The sequence below is a fragment of the Spermophilus citellus genome (assembly GCF_964194105.1).
Source record: "Spermophilus citellus genome assembly, chromosome: 17".
Taxonomy (NCBI): Eukaryota; Metazoa; Chordata; class Mammalia; order Rodentia; family Sciuridae; genus Spermophilus; species Spermophilus citellus.
In genome coordinates this window covers 41,638,714-41,658,985 of record NC_138199.1, presented here as the reverse complement: position 1 = coordinate 41,658,985, position 20,272 = coordinate 41,638,714, and the positions used below count along the sequence as shown (strand labels likewise).

General features: G+C 38.0%; 2 protein-coding genes and 1 long non-coding RNA gene across 11 annotated transcripts in view; all 3 read right to left on the bottom strand.

The window, feature by feature from the left end:
* The window catches only part of TRIM37 (tripartite motif containing 37), a 246,306-nt gene extending 241,689 nt beyond the window's left edge, over window positions 1–4,617 (bottom strand). For 5 of the 9 annotated variants that reach the window (XM_081270431.1, XM_081270427.1, XM_081270432.1 and 2 more), the window contains exons 1-2: window positions 3,592–4,616; window positions 1,266–1,367 (exon numbers count right to left, since the gene is read on the bottom strand). In XM_081270431.1, the coding sequence (XP_081126557.1) occupies window positions 1,266–1,367; window positions 3,592–3,612 (123 nt within the window). In that variant the 5' untranslated portion in view covers window positions 3,613–4,616. Of the gene's footprint in view, window positions 1–1,265; window positions 1,368–3,591 lie in introns of all 9 variants that reach the window. The other 4 variants (XM_081270428.1, XM_081270433.1, XM_081270435.1 and 1 more) reach the window with 1 other exon arrangement.
* A 2,078-nt stretch (window positions 4,618–6,695) lies between these two features.
* The window catches only part of LOC308635743, a 573,614-nt gene continuing 560,037 nt past the window's right edge, over window positions 6,696–20,272 (bottom strand). Inside the window, exons 2-3 of the long non-coding RNA XR_014019254.1 lie at window positions 7,443–8,444; window positions 6,696–7,284 (exon numbers count right to left, since the gene is read on the bottom strand). This is a non-coding gene — a long non-coding RNA (uncharacterized lncRNA). The remainder of the gene's footprint in view (window positions 7,285–7,442; window positions 8,445–20,272) is intronic.
* Window positions 9,181–20,272, bottom strand: part of SKA2 (spindle and kinetochore associated complex subunit 2) — a 40,866-nt gene continuing 29,774 nt past the window's right edge. The window contains exons 3-4 of the mRNA XM_081270458.1: window positions 14,605–14,781; window positions 9,181–11,495 (exon numbers count right to left, since the gene is read on the bottom strand). Of these exons, the coding sequence (XP_081126584.1) occupies window positions 11,427–11,495; window positions 14,605–14,781 (246 nt within the window). The 3' untranslated portion in view covers window positions 9,181–11,426. The remainder of the gene's footprint in view (window positions 11,496–14,604; window positions 14,782–20,272) is intronic.

Genomic DNA, 20,272 nt, shown 5'->3' with positions numbered 1-20,272 from the left:
GGAACTGAGTCCAGATTTACACTCTACCAATTAATGAGCTATGGTGATGGAGGTATATCACTTAACCTCTCAGGCTACAGTTTCACTATTTATAAAACAAATGCTATGTGTATTGGTTGATGTTTTAACAACCAAAAGTATATAATACCTTACAAGTGGATGATGCTTTATAATCTCTGAATTTCTTTTAGCTTTATCCATTTAATGCCTAACCACCCTGTGAGGCAGATTGTGTTATCTGAATCCTATAGCTGAGGAAACAAGGCTAATAGATTTAATTCTTTCCTTTTATGAGTGTGAGAACATCATATGTAACCTAGCTCTACTAGAAGCACATGGTGTAGAGGCAAAGGACAGACTCTAAAGTCTTATTGGGTTCAAACCTAGGTCCAACATTTGCTGTATGTGTGACTGGAAGAATTATTGAAGGGGTACAAATATTATTCTTGACAAAGGGACATTTATCTTTTTTAGGCAATAATAAGGAAACAAATTTTCAGGTGAAGAGCACATTAGAAGGCTTTGATTTTCTCAGTAAAGGAATATCTCAAGAGTAATGTGAGCAAGACATTTTTCAACTGTGCTCTGCAAATGTCTTCCTGGATCCCCACAATCAAAATAAGTTCTTCTGTTTTATATCTTGAGCTTTCCCACAATTTTAAGGGATTCCCTTGTATTCAAGTGATAGTTACCCCCGCCCCCCCCACCCCACCCCGCCTCCCCCACCCCACCCCGCCTTGGTACTATGCTACCTTCTTATTTTGAGACAGGTTCTCATTAAATTGTGGTGGTAGCCTTGAACTTGTGATCCTCATGCCTCAGCCTCCAGAGTCACTGGAATTATAGGTGTGCACCACTGCACTCAGCTTGTATTCAATTTTAAAACCACTAGATTATATCCATCTCTATGGTCTCTTGTAAGATTATAATGTGATTCTCTCAGATTTAAGCTCTTGCAAAAAAGGCACTTTGTCATTTATCTTAGTATTCCTCAACCCCAAACATAATGCAGGTAAACATTTTACAAGTATTTGTTAAAAGTATAGAGAAGTTAATAATTTAAATATATTAAAATTACAGTGAACTTTATTTCCAGAAGCACTATTTATCTCCATACAAACTGGCGGTATATTAAAGAATCTTCATTTAAAAGACATTTTTTAAAAGGACTCAAAATGTAAAATAAGAAAAAAAACATGGAAATGGTTGATCCTTACAGAAGATCATACATAAACTGAACGCTTTTAAAAAGAAATACAACTTACCCTAATACAGCTGAAACAACAAAGCTTGGAGCAATGAGGACACAGGCGAGCATCCCGCAATTTTTCCATACAAATGAAGCATCGGAAAACCTCAGCAATGCTCTTAAAATAATAAAAAAGAGACATAAAGTCCCAAGATAAGACTACTGAATCAAAAGTTTAAAACATGCTAAAAATAATTCACTGAATATTTACATTTATTCTGGGCTAACACCTTAGTTTTAACTATATTCCCAATCAGAAATTAGCTAGTCAAGGCTCAGGGTGCCTCAGAATACCTCCTGGAAATTGGGGGTCGGGGGATTGTGGGTTTTGTGTTTTTTTTTTTAAGCTTGACAATGAATCTGTTCTAAGGAAAATTTTTATGAAATGCACAGATTATCTAAAAATGTTTTCAACGAAGGATTAACAATAATGGCAAGAATCTAGCTATAGCCCCAGTGTCCAAATATTAAGTAAATTATAGTAATTATAGGACAGAGTCACTAAAAATATTTCTTGACTGATGGACATGGTGGTCCACCCAGCTTCTTAGGAGGCTGAGACACAAGAATCAAAAGTTCAAGGCCAGACTGGACAATTTAGCAAGACCCTCTCAAAAAAGGGATAAGGAATATAGCTCAGTGGTAGAATCCCGGGAGGTTTAACCCCCAGTACCACAAAATAAATTTAAAAAAAAAATACAGGAGTAAGGGAGAATGCAGTATGTGGCTCAGGGGAACAGCACTTGCCTAGCATGTGCTAGACCCTAGTTTAAATCCCTAGTACTGCAAAAAGAAAAACAAGTGTGTTTGATTTAATGATACAGAAAAAATGCTTATGATCTATCATGTTAAAAAAAAAAAAAGCAGTCTGTGTGACTAACTGTACAATATGAACTGTTTATTTTTTCTGCAGTTTCCCCAAAGGGAAATTGCTTTTCTAATTAAGAAGACAAACACTGCCAAGCACAGTGGTGCAGGTCTGTAATCCCAGTGACTCCTGAGGCTGAAGGAGGAGGATTGCAAGTTCAAGGCCAGTCTTGGCAATTTAGTGAAACCCTAAGCAGCTTAGAGAGATTCTGTCTCAAAAAAAAAAAAAAAAAAAAAAAAAGTATAAGGGCTGGGGATGTAGCTCAGTGATAAAATGCCCCTGGGTTCAATCTCCAGTGCCAAAAAGAAAGGAAAACATTTTAGAAAAACATGAATCCCATTGGCAGTGTATTTTGATCCAGAAATAAACAAATTCATAATCCAGAAATATGATTTTCTGTCCTGACACTGTGACCAACTAACTACTTAAGACTGAGAATCTACCCCCTACTAAAAATTATGGTGGCAACTCTTTGGGGCCTTAGAAAAAAACAACTTGTAAATTGAACGCTATTATCTTTGCAAACCTCAGTTGAATCAATTTAGGAAGCAACTGACAAAACAAGAAAACGCATAAAATGGTTTTTTTGTTTGTTTGTTTGACAGGACTGACATTTAATTTTATTCCATTTCGGAAGAATTAAACTCTCCTAAAACAAGGAAATTTTACAAAACTTTTATAATACTTTCACTTGAGGAATTAAGGAGAAAATTACTCATGAGTTTAATCATAAACGCAGGAATACAACTTGTAAGATGCAGACTTTTAGCTCACTGGGGGTGGTCAAAAAGATCACTAGAAGAACTAGTTTCAAGTGGAGGGGTCCAAAATACAGTTACCCTTATCAAGAAGCAAGGATTTCTTATTTCTTATTTGAAAGGTTCAAAATTAGGCAATTATTATGTAATTATGCCCATGGTAATTGTGCCCATGAGGACTTATGAAAATATCCCAACCATGTGAAATCACAGCTTACAAGAATCAGATATGAAAGTCTGTTCTAGATGCTACGATCAAATAAGACAGTAGGAAATATATATGTATATCTCAATCTAGGAAAGGCAGAAGCCTGCGAAATCTAACACAAGAAGGGAAAAATGATTATCCATTCGGAGCGAGATGTGGATGCGCTCTCCAGTACTAGTGGCGAGTAGCAAGGAACGTCTATCTGATGAATTTGCAGTTTTGTTCTGCACAGGTTGTATTTTGCAAATACTCGGTGGCGATAAGTACAGGTGCCGAGATATCCTGAAAACACCAGAATACGCAGCACCTGACTGCGGAACAGTCTTGAGTAGGAGAAACCCAAAGGATTGCAGAACGAGCACCGGGCCAGCGCTCCACGCAGCGGCAACCACCGCAAGGGGTAGGGGGACGCCTACCAGAAGGATGTCGAGGGAATGGCGCCCCGAATAAAAAACGCTCACAAGGTGGCGGGGGAGACTAACCACCACCCTCCACAACTCCCCCTCACCTCCACACTCTGTTCATCCATTGCCTCCGGCTCTCGGCGGGGCCCCCGGCGACCCGCGGAGTCCGTGGTCTCCCTGTTAGGCGCTGGCCCGAGGTCGCCAGGTCAAATCAGCAAGAACAGCCTGGGCCCGCGTCAGGGGGCTCCGACAACTGCCCAACCTGCGCGCCCCATCGCTTCAGGTTCTGTACGGGCTACCCCCATTTCGCCATTTTTATCCGCGAGCCCGCCTTGGGGCACAGAGGTAGAGCGAGCGGTGGCCAGAGCTCCTTCCTCCCGCCTCACCCGCCAGCGAGGGACAGCAAGAGCGCCTCGGCCCACGTGACGCGGGCGGGAGCGTATCTGAACTGCCACTGGACCCCGGAGGGCGCTGGTCACAGGCGAAGAAGGCGCCGCAGAGAATTCGCAAACACCAACGGTAACCAGGGCAGCTAGAGCGCGGCAGCCGGGGCAGACGCCGTACGCATGCGTCTAGAACGGGAGAGGAGGAGAAGCGGGAGCGTAGTTCCCGCGGTGCGGGCGCGTACACGAGACTTGACTAGTAGCTGCCGCAGGGTTGCATGCCTTGGGCCGCAAGCTGGCGCCCGTCGCCTTAACTCGTAGCTTCGCCTGGCTCCGCCCGGTTTCAAAGGGGCGGTGCCGCACCAGCCTCAAAAGTTAGCGCGCCAAACACTAGAGCTACCTTGGGTGATTGTGGAAAACGCTGACTTCAAAGCCATACCCCTAGGTATTCTGACTCCTACTAGATTGTTGGGTGGGTAAGGAAATCGGCATTTTCAGGAACCACTCGCGGTGACCCGCTGCAGATGATCTGTGGTCAACACCTTTAGAAATCCTCGAATGGAGAATTCCTGGTTAGTAGTTCTTTCTCTGAGAGGAAGCCCGATTCAAAGACTACCTTTCCGCCTAGCCCAGTGGAATTGACAAAGCTCCAGTTTGTGAATACTGGAGAGGTGTTTCTCATTTCGCTGGTTGGAGGACAGACCACGAATGAAGACACCAGACCAAACACCCCAGACTTCCTTTTTTGCCAATTGAGTTGAGCTGTCGCCCTGTAACTACTGAAAAGGATCTCAGCTGTATTCACCTTTCCTATTCGAGGGATCTACTTTCTACATTTTCCTGCCAGAAGAGACACGTGTATTGTAGAAATTTAAGTTGTGAGTCAATGTACATACATAAAATTCCTACTTTGAACCTCATTTTTCCTTTCCGGTTTATTGCAAACAGCTATTTATCAGTACCACAATTTAGAGTATGCATGTAGGGAATTAATAACCTTGAATATGGGTTAGGGTTGTGTGGTTCAGTGGTGGAGTGCTTGCCTACCTTGTGAGGCACTGGGTTCGATCCTCAGCACCACATTAAAAATAAATAAATAAATAAAGTTATTGTCCACGAAATAAGTGGACAAATTTAAAAAAAAACCTAGAATACCACACGTTCAGATTTAAAGTAGTAGACAACAACAAGGTTTTAAATGGCATGATCCACAGACAAGATATGATTAATCTAGGAATGAAAATGCTTTCACTAAAAATAAAAAGTGATGGTTGCGCAACGCTATACTAAAAGATCCACTTTCCATTTTTTAATTGTTATGTGAATTTTAGTTCAATTTTACAATTTTTTTAAGCACCAAGGGGCCGTATCCCAGGCCTGTAATCCTAATAGCTCGGAGGCACAGACAGGTGGATCACAAGTTTGAGGCTAGCCTCAGCAATTTAGCAAGGCCTTAGGCTACTTAGTGACAACCTGTCTCAAAAAAAAAAAAAAAAAAAAAAAGGTATGGGGATATAGCTCATTGGTAAAGCATCCCCGAGTTAAATCTCCAGTGTATGTATGTATATTTTATATATATATTTAAAACAACATTGTGAAACAGTACAGTACTTGGGATTCCAAGATTAATGAGAAGTGGTTATTGCTCCTAAAGGACAGTACGGCAGACAAATAAGACAAACTACAATACATGATAAACACTAAAATAAGTTATTATATACTTGCCCAAGAAATTAAAAAATGTTTAAGGATTTATTGCACTAGTTCAAAATAATGAAAATTTAGAAAAACCTGGAAAATTAGGGCCTTTAGGTTATAAGCATGAAGTCTGATTCTAGCTAAATTGAGCAAAGAAAAAAATTAGTCAGAAGGCTTTAAAGTTCATCTGCCAAGCACTGGGATTGGGGAGCCTGTTACCTGTTCTGTCAGAGTCCCTAAAGGCTGGCTGTGCTCCCCTCTCCACAACATAAATCTCCTAACTGCTATTGTATAACTTGTTACATAGCATAAATGTCTCTCAACAAGGAACTAATCAAAATCATGGTACATCCATTTAACAGTTGTTAAAAAGAATGGTAGATGTGTGATATGTGACATGATAAAAACATTTACAATGAAAAAGAAATTAGCCAAGTGTGATGGTTTACACTTGTAATCCCAGCAATTTGGGAGACTGAGGCAGTAGGATCACAAGTTTAAGGTCTGCCCAGGTAATTTAGTGAGGCTCTGAGCAACTCAGACCATGTCTCAAAATAAAAAGTTAAAAGGACTTGGGGATGTAGCTCAGTGGTAAAGAACCCCTGGGTTCAATCCCCAGTATTCTGCCTGGCTCCATGGAGGGGGGGGGGGAGAAACTAAAAATAGCTACAGTACAATGTATGTTTATCAACCTGTTTTGTAAAACAAAAATAATTTTGTAAAAATCTAAGTACATGTAGAAATGGTTGAAGAAATTGTACATTATTTTTGGAGAACAGGCATTTTTATACTTTTAATATATTAAACGTTTATTACTTATAACATATATAAAAACACTATAGTCACATAGGAGAAAAGTATAATCTAGATGAGAAATGATACCTAAATTAGCATAGTAAGAATGAAGATAAAGGGCTGGGGTTGTGGCTCAGCGGTAGAGCACTTGCCTAGCATTTGTGAGGACCTGGATTCAATCCTCAGCACCACATAAAAATAAATAAACAGGGCTGAGGTTGTGTGGCTCAGTGGTAGCGCGCTTGCCTAGCATTTGTGAGGCACTGAGTTCGATTCTCAGCACCACATACAAATACTTAAAATAAAGATCCATCAACAACTTTAAAAATATTTGAATAAACAAAGTAAAGGTATTGTATACAACCAAAAAATAAATTTAAAAAAAAGAATGAAGATAAAGTGGAAGTTGGATATTATGAACAATTCAGAAAAAGAACTGTAGGCTTTATTGACTAAGAAGATAATCTTAGTTGTACAGATTTCAATTTCAGCTAACAGAAGAGTGGCCATTAACAAAATAATAAGCATTCTGAACATCTTCAATTTGAATCTTCAGGGAGAGAATTTATTGGCAGTATGAATATAGAGCAAGCAGAAGTTATATTTAGGAGTCATCCACAGAGGCTTGAGGCTTGGGAAACGAAAAAATATATTGAAGCAGGGCATACTGGCAGACACCAGTAATCTCAGCTACTTGGGAAGCTAAAGCAGGAGGACCACAAATTTGAGACCTGCCCAGGAAAGTAAGGGAGACATTGTCTACAAAAAAAAAAAAAAGCTGGGGATGTAGTTCAGTGGTAGAATGATTGTCTAAGCATGCCTGAGGTCCTAGATTCAATCCCTAGTACAGTATTAAAACCAAAGGTTAAAATATATATGAGAGAGAGAGAGAGAAATGCAGCAAGAACAATTTTTTTTAAACTTTTTTTTTTCTTTAATATTTATTTTTTAGTTCTCGGCGGACACAACATCTTTGTTGGTATGTGGTGCTGAGGATCGAACCCGGGCCGCACGCATGCCAAGCGAGCGCGCTACCGCTTTAGCCACATCCCCAGCCCCAAGAACAATTTTAAGGAGACTGAGGGTTCCACCTCACGACCAGCACGCTGTCTTCATACAAGAGGTTCAAAGCATAGAAGTAAACTAGTGAGATCAAAATAAACACACAAACTCAATTCACCTTTTTTCTTTGACCAGGTGTGAGACAGCTCTCCCCTCTGGCTCCTGCCTCCAGCCACCCAGTGGGGCAGCGAGGTTTACACAGACTAGCAGGAGAGAGAGAAAAAGAGCATGCCAGGGCGTGGCCTTTTATTGGGGAACAAGAAATTCAGGGTAAAATTCCTTCCAATGAAGGTCAAGGGGGACCACATTCCAAAGTCAGGGTCAGTGATTGGTCTCAGGGTCAATGGTCAGTCACACCCCCACACAGATGGGCTCTCGCACCTAGAGAGGATGGGGATTAGTTTAGCCAGAACACCTCACACCCAATCAGGGAGGTGCCCAATCACGTGTGAGAATGGCTTCCCACAGAGGGTCAAAACTACCATTTAGAAAACAACTATAAAGGAAATCATACAAGAAAAGCAGCATAATCTAGTTTTTTTCCTGCACTGTAAGCAAAACCACTTCAATACTAAAAAGAATTCGTTATGACCTCTTTATGATACTACCATTTCTTGAACACCACGGATTAACATTAGAACCCAGAGTCATTCCATGACAAGATGAGATAACATTAATTGCCTGAATTCTGAAGAAAATTAATACCTGATACTAAGGTATAACTTTTCTCTGTAATTAAAAAAAATTAAAATATTAAAAATAGACCAGACAATTTTAATGTACCTATTCTCCCAACCTGTTTGTCAGCTGTTTTAAATTGTTAATTGGAAAATGCTGACAATTAATTTTAAAATCATATAATATAAAAGTATAATTCTATAACCTGCAGATACCTTCCATGCATTTTTGCATTTTCCCCAGCATTTTCAATGCCTAGCTTTTATTATACACACACACACACAATTTATTTAAGGCTTACTAAATACAGTACCAAAACTTATGGTTAAATTTTTTAATATCTTATTATCCTTCCAACTAGTCTCACACTGAAAAGTTAATTGATTTGGTCAGGGTCACAGCTAGAATTTAAAAATCTAGTACAGTAGTCATCCTCCCTGCCAAGGTGAATGCCTCAAATTACAGATAGTACCAAATTCTATATATACTATTTTTTCCTATGTCCTGATGCATTGCATCACCGCTTTGATAGTTAATTTTAGGCAACCTGACTGGATTAAGGAATACATATAGACTAAGGGTGTTTTCATAAGAGATTAGCATGTGAGTCTGGGTGAACAAACTGAAGATCTTCCTTCATTGTAGATGTGCACCATCCTACTGGCTGGAAGCCAAGATAGACAAATACAGAAAGTGAATTAGTCCCTGTACCCAAGAACTGGGATAGACTCTTCTCCTGCCTTGGATATCACAATTCCAAGCTTTTCGACCTCTGGAGTTCAGAACTTATCCCAGCAACTCTCTACCTCTAGGTTCCCAGACTTTTAGCCTTTTAGGAGTTAAACCAGCTTCTCTGGTTTTTAGATAGCCTAATATAAAACTTCTCAGACACCACACATCATGAGTCAATTATCCTAAGAAATCTCCTCTGTACATCTATATGCATATCCTGTTGGTTCTCTCTTTGGAGAACCCTAATACAAATGTGTGATCAGAATATTCAATCTGATAACCCAGATGGCTATTGAATGACTAAGACAGGTAGTTTATACAATGTGAATACACACCACAAAGGGATGCAGTAGGATGGCACAAGATTTATCACATGAGCCAGAATAATGTGAAACTTAAAACTTACAAATTTTTTATATCCAGAATTTGACAGTTATTATTTTTGGACTGCAGTTGACCACAGTTAACTAAAACCATGGAAAACAAAACTGAAGCTAAAAGGGTTAACTACTATACTTATATCTCAGATGTGACTCCAAAGCCCAATCTTTTTTTTTCTTTACTTTTATTTATTTATTTATTTATATGTGATGCTGAGGATCAAACCCAGTGCCTCACACATGCTAAGCAAGAGCTCAGCAACTGAGCTACAGCCCCAGCCCCCAAAGCCCAATATTAACTATAAAACTGCAGTACCTGCTTTTCTTCTCCCCAATTTGGCATAGCTTCAGGATTTCCATAATAATTTCTTGACTATTCAATAATCTTATTATATAGATATACCATGATTTATTTTCCTATTCACCTACTACTAGCCAGATATACATATGTATTTATTAAGGATAAACCCAGAGCCTCACACATGGTAAGTATATGCACCACCACTGGGCTATACCTTCTATCCCACAATTTTTTTTTTGGGGGGGGGGGCCCAGAGATTGAACTCAGGGGCACTTGACCACTGAGCCATATCCCAGCCCTGTTTTTTTTAATTTTTATTTTTATTTAGAGACAGGATCTCACTGAGTTGTTTAGTGCCTCGCTTTTTGCTGAGGCTGGCTTTGAACTCGCAATCCTCCTGCCTCCTCTCCGAGCTGCTGGGATTATAGATGTGCACCAGCGCTCCCAGCCACAATTTTTTTTTTTTAATCTGTCCCTATTTTGGTTTTTTGTTTGTTTGTTTTTCTGGTGCTGGGGATCAAACCCAGGTCTTCCCACATGCTAGACAAGCACTCTACCACTGCTTTCCCAGTCCTGTCCCTACTTTGGACAATTACTTGTTGCCAATAGTTGTTTAAAAATAAGTACGGAATTTGGCTTACACATACAAAACTGGCAAATATCAGATACATCTACATTTTTTTTTATTTTTTTTTTTTTTTTTTTTTTACTGAAACAGGGTCTTGCTATGTTGCCCAGGCTATCCTTGAACTCAAAATCCTCCTGCCTCAGTCTCTGGTTAGCTGAGATTATAGGCATGCACAACTACACCTGGCTTTCTTTCATACAAAATGAACAATTTCAGGGTTACGGATGTAGTTCAGGTTAGGGATATAGGATGTATGAGGTCCTGGGTTCAATCTTCACTGCTGCAAAAACAAACAAAAAACAGTAAGAAACATAAGATGAAGGAAAACAAAGGGATTGTTGAAATACCACAGGAATAGTCTAACACAGTATTTGCAGAAAAGCTCATGTTGTTCAACATTAGCAGGCAGAAGGAATAGGAAAAAAAAAGTGAGGCTTTCACAGAAAAGCCAACTTATTACATTAATTAGGTTTAATGAGATTATACATCATATATCAATGGTCTCATCAATAATGATTCCAATCTATAATCAACATTTCAAAAAATGGAAGTTTTGGGGCTGGGGTTGTGGCTCAGTGGTAGAGCACTAGCCTTGAACATGTGAGGTACTGGGTTCAATCCTCAGCACCACATAAAAATAAATAAAGATACTGTGTCCATCTACAACTAAAATTTTTTTTAAAAATGTAAGTTTTATATAAATATATATAAAATATATATATATATAAAAACAATATGTTGCTTATTCTTTAATTTCTAAATCATACTCATTCACACACTGACTGCCTGAAATATACATAAACATTATTTTATGACAAGGCAGAATATCTACATTCTCAACTATAAAAAAAAAAAAAAACAGTCCAAAATAGTGTTAAGGGACTTCCTTGAGTTAAAAATGCAAAACTAAGTATATTGGGCTGGAGACATAGCTCAGTTGGTAGAGTGCCTTCCTCACATGCACAAAGCCCTAGGTTCAAACCCCAGCATCACCAAAAAAAAAAAAAAAAAGAAAAGAAAACTGAACATATTTATAAATATATATTTAAATCTTCCATTCCACTTTTCTTTTTTGGGGGGAGCGTGGGGGCTAAATTTTATATAGATAATATCTGCTCTTATATTTCCACTCATATTAAAGACATCACTATCCTGTCACTCAAGCCAAACCTCCTCTCCTTTACCAGTCCCCCACCTCCAATCATCAAGTGTTAACAAAACATCTTCCTAAATTTCTCCGGAATGGATCTCTTCCTTAGTTTCCTTTTGCAAGTCCATTTCTTCATGAGTCTGTTATGTGAGATTTTAATTGCTCTGTCACAGTTTTCTCTTCTTCAGTCAGTGGTGACAGCTAGAAAACAAATGACAAAATTTTTATTTCAAAAATCTTCAAAGACTGTTAAACTCTGCTTCATCATATCAAAAAATTTTATAGCAACAAAAGTTTATTTATTTTTTAAATATTTATTTTTTAATTGTAGTTGGCCACAATACCTTTATTTATTTATTTTTATGTGGTGCTAAGGATCGAACCCAGGGCCTCACACATACTAGGAGAATACTCTACTGCTGAACTACAACCCCAGCCCCTCCACAAAAGTTTATACTATGCATGTAATCACCAATTTTAGGAAGACAGGGGAAAAAATAAATATTTCATTATCTACATACAAGTTATTATAATGTTTGAGATTCCAGAGAAATTGCAATACACAGAAAGATGACCAAGAAATCCAACAATTTTAGAACTAAAGAAAACCAAATAAATCATGATTGTATGTCACATTCTAAAAGTATTTTGAAAAGGAGATGTGAATAAAAATAGTCTCAAAATTTTCTCAGAGAAATAAGAGGCATGGGCTAAACTTGGAAGAATAATTAAAATGTATTTAACTGCAAATAATAAACATTTCAAAATAGATAAACTATAAAATATATTATCATTGCAAAATAAGTTCTGAAGAAAGAAAGACTTCAAAGCTGACTTAATTTGATAACTTAACCATCTTGAGGAAGTCCTCAAGATTTTCTCCAATGAAGAAACTTCCTAATTACCTACTTCCAAACTTGCCCTCCTCACATCATTGGGATATAAACCCATTCCTGAACCAATGTGACTAAAAGGAAAATCCACTCGCCTTTCCAATCAAATACGTCCCTAGATCTAAGGATAGGACCAACTTCAACGCAGTCATGCATCTCTGAGGAAAGACATGAATCCCAAGAAAATCTATACTCTGATATATTGGAAGGAAATAGATGATAACAGCCAGCCAACACCATCTACCAAAAGCAGGAAGAAGCAAGAGCAAAAGCTAGAAGGAAAACAAAGGAAGTTATATAGAATTTTCACAAAGCACCAAACAGTCTGCATGAAACAAAGGGTTATATGGGGAAATAATAGGAGATACAACTTGAATCACTCAAATAGTTACAAATCTGCTTCATTATATAGGTCATCTCTAGAGAGACTGCTAAATCTGGAGCACCCAAGACCTACAGAATCAGAATCTCTAGGGCATTGCTGTCCAATAAAACTTTCCATGATGCTGAAAATATTCTATATCTGTACTGTCCAATTGAGAGGTGAGTAACTTGAATTTTCAATTTCATGTAACTGTTTACATTTATACAGCCACACAATGGCTCTTGGTCAGCCTAGATGTCCAATAGAAACTACACAAATAGCTGGTGTGACTGACGAACTCCAAAATATTCACATGGATAAAATCATATGCCTTACTGCAACTCAAACAGTTACAGATTCACTGAGAACTAACAAGTCTTTCCAGAATATCATTTACTACCATTGATAGGAAATTCTGTCTCAGCACTAAAAATATAAATTTTAAAAAGAATTCTGGACCAAATTTACTGGGTTATTAACCTGTGAAAATTACTCTGGCTACTAGCCCATAATTGAAATATAATTTAGTACAGAGCTAGCAGATGAATACAGCGCAGGCAGCCCCACTTTGTTCACATACCCACCGCACAGACTATTTTCTGCCACTCCCAGATACAGTATAATACACCATGTTAAGTAGCCATTACCAATTAGCACCTGAGATAAAAATTTATAGGACATTCTTCACCCATATAATTTAGTTCTACACTTTGATTTCTTCTATAAATAGCCTACATTTTCTTTCTAAACTCCCAATTTTCTTTTTTTTTTTTTTTTTTTAGTTATCGGCGGACACAACATTTTTGTCTGTATGTGGTGCTGAGGATCGAACCCGGGCCACACGCCTGCCAGGCAAGCGCGCTACCGCTTGAGCCACATCCCCGGCCCTCCCAATTTTCTTTGATAGTAAAGGAAGATGATGCCAAATCCTACAATTGTCTTAGTCCCTAGGTTAGCAGCTCATATCCTTTTTTCTATTCTAAGGTATCTGAAGACTACATCAGTGATAGAGACTCCCAATTACAAAGATTCCTATACTAAATGAGATGGGGATGGGGAATGGAATGAGAAAACGAAAAGGGAAATGGAAGTTTGGTCCACCCATGCCGGACAACTCAATTGAAGGAAAGCAGAATTAAAAGGAAAAAAAAGAGGGCTGGGACTTTTCAGTGCCAGAGCACTTGTCTAGCATGATTTTGATACCTAGTAGTCAGAGAAAAAAAAAAAAAAAAACAGTCACTGATATTAATGTTTTCTGTCTTCTAAGTCTTATTACTTTTTATAAGAACCAGCAGAGAGGGTACATCCAATAAACTATTGAGTAAGTTCTCTCTTTCACATGGTTAAGTAATACAAAAGAGCATACCTCTTCATTAACCATGTCACATTCATGTCTTATTTTAAAATACAAGGACATAAGAGCAATTACATTTCATACTCAGGGTATCAAGAAAATCTCACCAGGTACAATGGCACATGCCTATAATCCCAGAGGTTTGGGAGGCTGAGGCAGAAGGATCACCAGCCTCAGCAATTTGGTGAGGTCCTTAGCAAATTAACAAGGCCCTAAGCAACTTAGTGAGACCCTTTCTCAAAATAAAAAATAAGGTCTGAGATTGTGGCTCAGAGATAGAGCGTTTGCCTGACGTGTGAGGCACTGGGTTCAATTCTTAGCATCACAGACCCATAAATAAATAAAATTTAAAAATTCATCAACAACTAATAAAGATATTTTAAATAAATAAATAAATAAAAATAAAAAACAAAAAGGGCTGGGAATATAGATCAGTGGTAAACTGTCCCAAATTAAATACCCAGTACTTCCCCACAAAAAAAAAAAAAAAAATCTCAATTTCGTAATACCCTGAGTTTGGTCCAGCACCAAGAAAGAAAGAAGAAAAATAAATAAATAAATAAATAATCTCATTTATATCTACAGTTCAAACTAGCTGCTAAATTTTAAAATCCAAAATACTAAGGGATTTATTTATCTTTTAAAACAACATTCACAGCTAAAATTATACAAATCCAACTTGTCAACTGAAAACATTACCTCCAGATCTGTTTGCTTTTGTAGTTCTTCTATCATGGTCATAGTCTTATTCAAAGTAGCATAAATGCGGCTCTTAGTCTCTTTCTGCTCAACAGCAACTGGTTTAAAACGTGCATATAAAGATTGATAGCGAGACTTCATCGCTGACAGTTCCTTTAGGACAGAAACTGGATTTTTCTACATCAGAAAAAAAATTAATATATGTTAAATCATGAGATGGAAAACTTAGGTTCTTTTTTGAGAATTAAAGCATACAGCTGGCGATGGGGCTCAGTGGTAGCACATATGCCTGGCATGTGTGATGCACTGGGTTCAATTCTCAGCACCACATATAAATACATAATAAAGGTCTATCAACAACTAAAAAAATATTTTTAAAAAAAGAGCATACAACACATTCTGTCGATCATTAAATTAAAAACTGTTCACATTTATGCAACCACATAACAAAGGATGGGAGCTGGGAAAAAATAAGTGTAAGCCCTAGATCCTACTCTCAAGGAAATTATAGCTTAAAAGAACAGAAATAGCCTGTATGTAGGGAAGAGGCTGAGGATATAACTCAATTGATAGAAAGTTTGGCCTCGCATGCACAAAGCCCTGGGTCCAATCCCTACTACCACAAAAAGTAATAATAATAATTAGATAGATAAAATTATATATGACAATATTGTATAATATATAAAATAATGCATATATATATATATATATATATATCAATTTTAAGCAGAAAAGATGGTCCCTTTAGATATATACCATATGATGCCTAGTTCACATTAATTAATTACACAGTATTTCTAATATGATTCTATTGGTGTTCAGAAGAAGATTAAAGGCAGTATTTGTATTTGTTCCTAAAAGAAAAAAATAACTTGACACACTCCTGTAATTCCAGCTACTCCGGAGGCTAAGGCGGGAGGATCACAAGTCAAAGCTAGCATGGGCAACTTCAGGAGATCCTGAGTCAAAAAAAGGGTTGAGGTTGTATATGGTAGTACACCCCTATAATTCCATACACTCAGGAGACTGAGGCCAGCTAGGGCTAAGTAACCTAGACCCTTCTGAAAATAAAAAAAAAGGGCTGGGGGGCTGAGATATAACTCTCGGTTGGTAGAGTACTTGCCTCGCATGCACAAAGCCCTACTACAATTCCCTACCACAGTTCCCAGGTACCTAAAAAATTAATAATAACAATAAGATAACTTGAAACCACTTATAAAATTCTTGAACACTATCATAGGGCTAAAGTATATGAATATTAATTTATTTTATAAACATAAAAATACAAAATTCAGGGCTGGGGCTGGGGCTCAGCGGTAGAGCGCCTGCACTGAATGTATGAGGCACTGGGTTAGATCCTCAGCACTAATAAATAAATAAAGATATTGTGTCCATCTACAACTAAAAAAAAAAAAAAAAAAAAAAAACCAAAACTACAAAATTCACACCAATTCAAACAACCATACTTGTAAACTATGTTGGTTTTTCTAATTGTTTTTGCAATATAAATAGCTATTATTTCATAATAAGAAATCAACTAGTTTCTCTCTGCACTTGGTACTATACTTCTTTTCAATAAATCTCTGATGCTTCCAACCTATTGCAAACCTTCACTCCCTCTATACCCATCCTCTCTTACTTGGCACATGACTTTACCAAATACACTGCTATAAAGATAGAAAAGATCCACTAGAAACCCTATTTTCCTGGCTTTTCATGGTAAAATGAAAACATCTATGACTTTCTCAACTTTATTCATCCTAACACTACCACTACCAAATCCTCCCCTATCCTTCAGAACCTTAAATTTTTCTTTATTTCAATATTTTTTTGGGGGAGTGGAGGTTACTAGAGATTGAACTCAGGGGCACTCAACCACTGCGCCATATTTCCAGCCCTATTTTATATTTTATTTAGAGACAGGCTCTTACCAAGTTGCTTAGTGCCTTGCTGTTGCTGAGGCTGGCTTTGAAGTCACAATTCTACTGCCTCAGCCTCCTGAACCTCTGGGATTACACACCCAGCTTATTTCAATAATTTTTTTAAACATTTCCCTTTATATAGACATAAAAATATATAGTTATATCTTCCCAGCTTGGGGGGAGGAGATATTAATCCTTTGTCTTGCTTCCATTTTCAGTTTAACACCAATTTATTTTTCTTACTCCATTTATCATCAAGCTTTAGAATTTATTATAATATACTTCCTCAGTTTAATAACAGGTGGGTGCAATGGTACAAAATTACAACAAAAGACAACAGTGCCAAAAACATGCATAGGAGAAAACATAGCCTCTTCAACAAATGATGCTGGGAAAACTGGGAATCCATATGCAAAATGAAATTAAACTCCTATCTCTTACCATGCACAAAACTCAACTAAAAATCGATCAATGACTTAGGAATAAACGCAGAGACCCTGGAGCTGGGGATGTGGCTCAAGCGGTAGCACGCTCGCCTGGCATGCGTGCAGCCCGGGTTCGATCCTCAGCACCACATACAAACAAAGATGTTGTGTCCGCCGAAAACTAATAGAAGAAAACGTAGCCCCTAATCTTCATCATGAGGAATTAGGCCCCAACTTCCTTAATAAGACTCCTTTGGCGAAAGAATTAAAATCAAGAATCAATAAATGGAATGGACTCAAACTAAAAAGTTCTTCTCAGCAAAAGAAACATCTGTGAGGTGAATAAAGAGCGTACATCTTGGGAGCAAATCTTTACCCCTCACACATCAGACAGAGCACTAATTTCTAGGGTATATAAAGAACTTAAAAAGTTGAACACTAAAAAAATAAATAACCCAATCAATAAATGGGCCAAGGACCTAAACAGACATTTCTCAGAAAATGATGTACAATCAATCAACAAATGTATGAAAAACTGTTCATCATCACTAGCAATTAGAAAAATGCAAATCAAAACCTCAGCCTCACCACCAGCACGCTAGCTTCATACTAGCAGTTCGAAGCATAGAAGTTAACTAGTGAGATCAAAATAAACACACATAAATTCAAATTACCTTTTTCTTTGACCAGGTCTGAAACGGGTCTCCCCTCTGGCTCCTGCCTGGAGCCACCCAGTGGGGCAGCGAGGTTTACAGACTAGTAGGAGAGAGAGAGGCAGGGCACGCCAGAGAGTGGCCTTTTATTGGGGAACAAGAAATTCAGGGTAAAATTCCATCCAATGAAGGTGGAGGGGGACAGCATTCCAAGGTCAGGGTCAGTGATTGGTCTCAGGGTCAATGGTCAGTCATACCCACACATGGATGGGCTCTCGCACCTAGAAAGGGTGGGGATTAGTTCCGACTCAGTTTAGCCAGAACGCCTCACACCCAATCAGGGAGATGCCCAATCACGTGCAAGAATGGCTTCCCATATATACCTCCCTTTTCTTCTTCTTTTTTTTATTATTAGCTGTTCAAAACATTATATAGTTCTTAACATATCATATTTCAAATATTTGATTCAAATGGGTTATGAACTCCGATTTTTACCCCGTATACAGATTGCAGAATCACATCAGTTACACATCCACGTTTTTACATATTGCCATACTAGTGTCTTTTGTATTCTGCTGCCTTTCCTATCCTCTATTATCCCTCCTCCCCTTCCCTCCCCTCCCATCTTCTCTCACTACCCCATCTACTGTAATTCATTTCTCTCCCTTGCTTTTTTTTTTCCCTTTCCCCCCACTTCCTCTTATATGTAATTTGGTATAACAATGAGGGTCTCCTTCCATTTCCATGCAATTTCCCTTCTCTCTCCCTTTACCTCCCACCTCTCGTCCCTGTTTAATGTTAACCTTCTTCTCATGCTCTTCCTCCCTGCTCTGTTCTTAGTTGCTCTCCTTATATCAAAGAAGACATTTGACATTTGTTTTTTAGGGTTTGGCTAGCTTCACTTAGCATAATCTGCTCTAATGCCATCCATTTCCCTGCAAATGTCAGGATTTTGTCATTTTTTAGTGCAGAGTAATACTCCATTGTGTATAAATGCCACATTTTTTTTATCCATTCATCTATTGCAAGGCATCTAGGTTGGTTCCATAGTCTAGCTATTGTGAATTGTGCTGCTATGAACATCAACGTAGCAGTATCAATATAGTACGCTCTTTTAAGGTCTTTAGGGAATAGTCCGAGAAGGGGAATAGCTGGGTCAAATGGTGGTTCCATTCCCAGCTTTCCAAGGAATCTCCATACTGCTTTCCAAATTGGCCGCAACAATTTGCAGTCCCACCACCAATGTACAAGTGTACCCTTTTCCCCATATCCTTGCCAGCACTTGTTGTTGTTTGACTTCATAATGGCTGCCAATCTTACTGGAGTGAGATGATATCTTAGGGTGGTTTTGATTTGCATTTCTCTGACTGCTAGAGGTGGTGAGCATTTTTTCATGTACTTGTTGATTGATTGTATGTCCTCCTCTGAGAAGTGTCTGTTCAGGTCCTTGGCCCATTTGTTGATTGGGTTGTTTGTTTTCTTATTGTTGAATTTTTTGAGTTCTTTGTATACTCTGGATAATAGGGCTCTATCTGAAGTGTGAGGAGTAAAAATTTGTTCCCAGGATGTAGGCTCCCTATTTACCTCTTATTGTTTCTTTTGCTGAGAAAAAAACTTTTTAGTTTGAGTAAGTCCCATTTGTTGATTCTTCCCTTTTTTTCTTAAAAATCAGGCGGTGGTTCACTCTTTCGAGTTTCTGCATTCTTGTTCCAAAGACTCGCCATCCTATAATTACAACACAAAGGAGAATTAACAGCAAAGAGAACAATCCAGTAATGTACCAGGCCGAGTGTTTAAGAATATTTCCAGGGTTAAATCCATTTAACTGCTTCAATATTTGGTTAGCCAAAGAATAAGGATCCAAAAAATCAGCTCTATTATTTTGAATGTCTTGGATATGGTGATGAAGTTCCAAAAGATCTAAGCTATTATTATTATTTTGCCAAATACCTAACAAATGGTTTTTAACCTTCTCCCAATCCCAGAGAGAAGCATTGTATTTGGCAGCTGTAACACACACATATTTATAATATGCGTGGCATTTAAGCCTTTCCTTAAACTTTAAAGCTGAAGTTTCATTACCTATGTCTATAACAGTCGCCTCTAAGGAGTTTATTTTGCATGTTGAATATTTTGAGACAATGTCAGAGAGGCAGAAACACTGGATGCAATAAAAGAAACTAATGCCAAAACACCAACAATTATAATTCCAATAGCATGTTTAAGTCTTGCTAGCTGGGCATGAATTTGCTGCAAGACTTGTAAACCAGCATCAGCATACCATGGCTCTGAAATATTAGCAGGTAATAAAACAAAAGAGGGCTGATGAAGTATCAGCACTCCTTTTCCTCCATTATACCTAGTAATACAATTGGTTAGGTTACATATGTTACATGTAACAACATATCTGTCATCTATCCATTTAACTTTTACATTTCCAATAATTAAAACATAAGGAGCTTGGACACAGGCTCGTAAACCATAGCAAGATCCCGCCTTACAGTTCTTGCCAACAAATTTTGGTAAAGGCTTGTCTGTAAAATATAAGAATTCTCAGGCAGCAATTAAGCGCCAAACATCTTTTTGAATACCCTCACTGTAAGTCAAAATATTACTAACAAATCTAGCAGAATTTTTTCGTAATTGTCTCTTATCAATTTATGGAGAC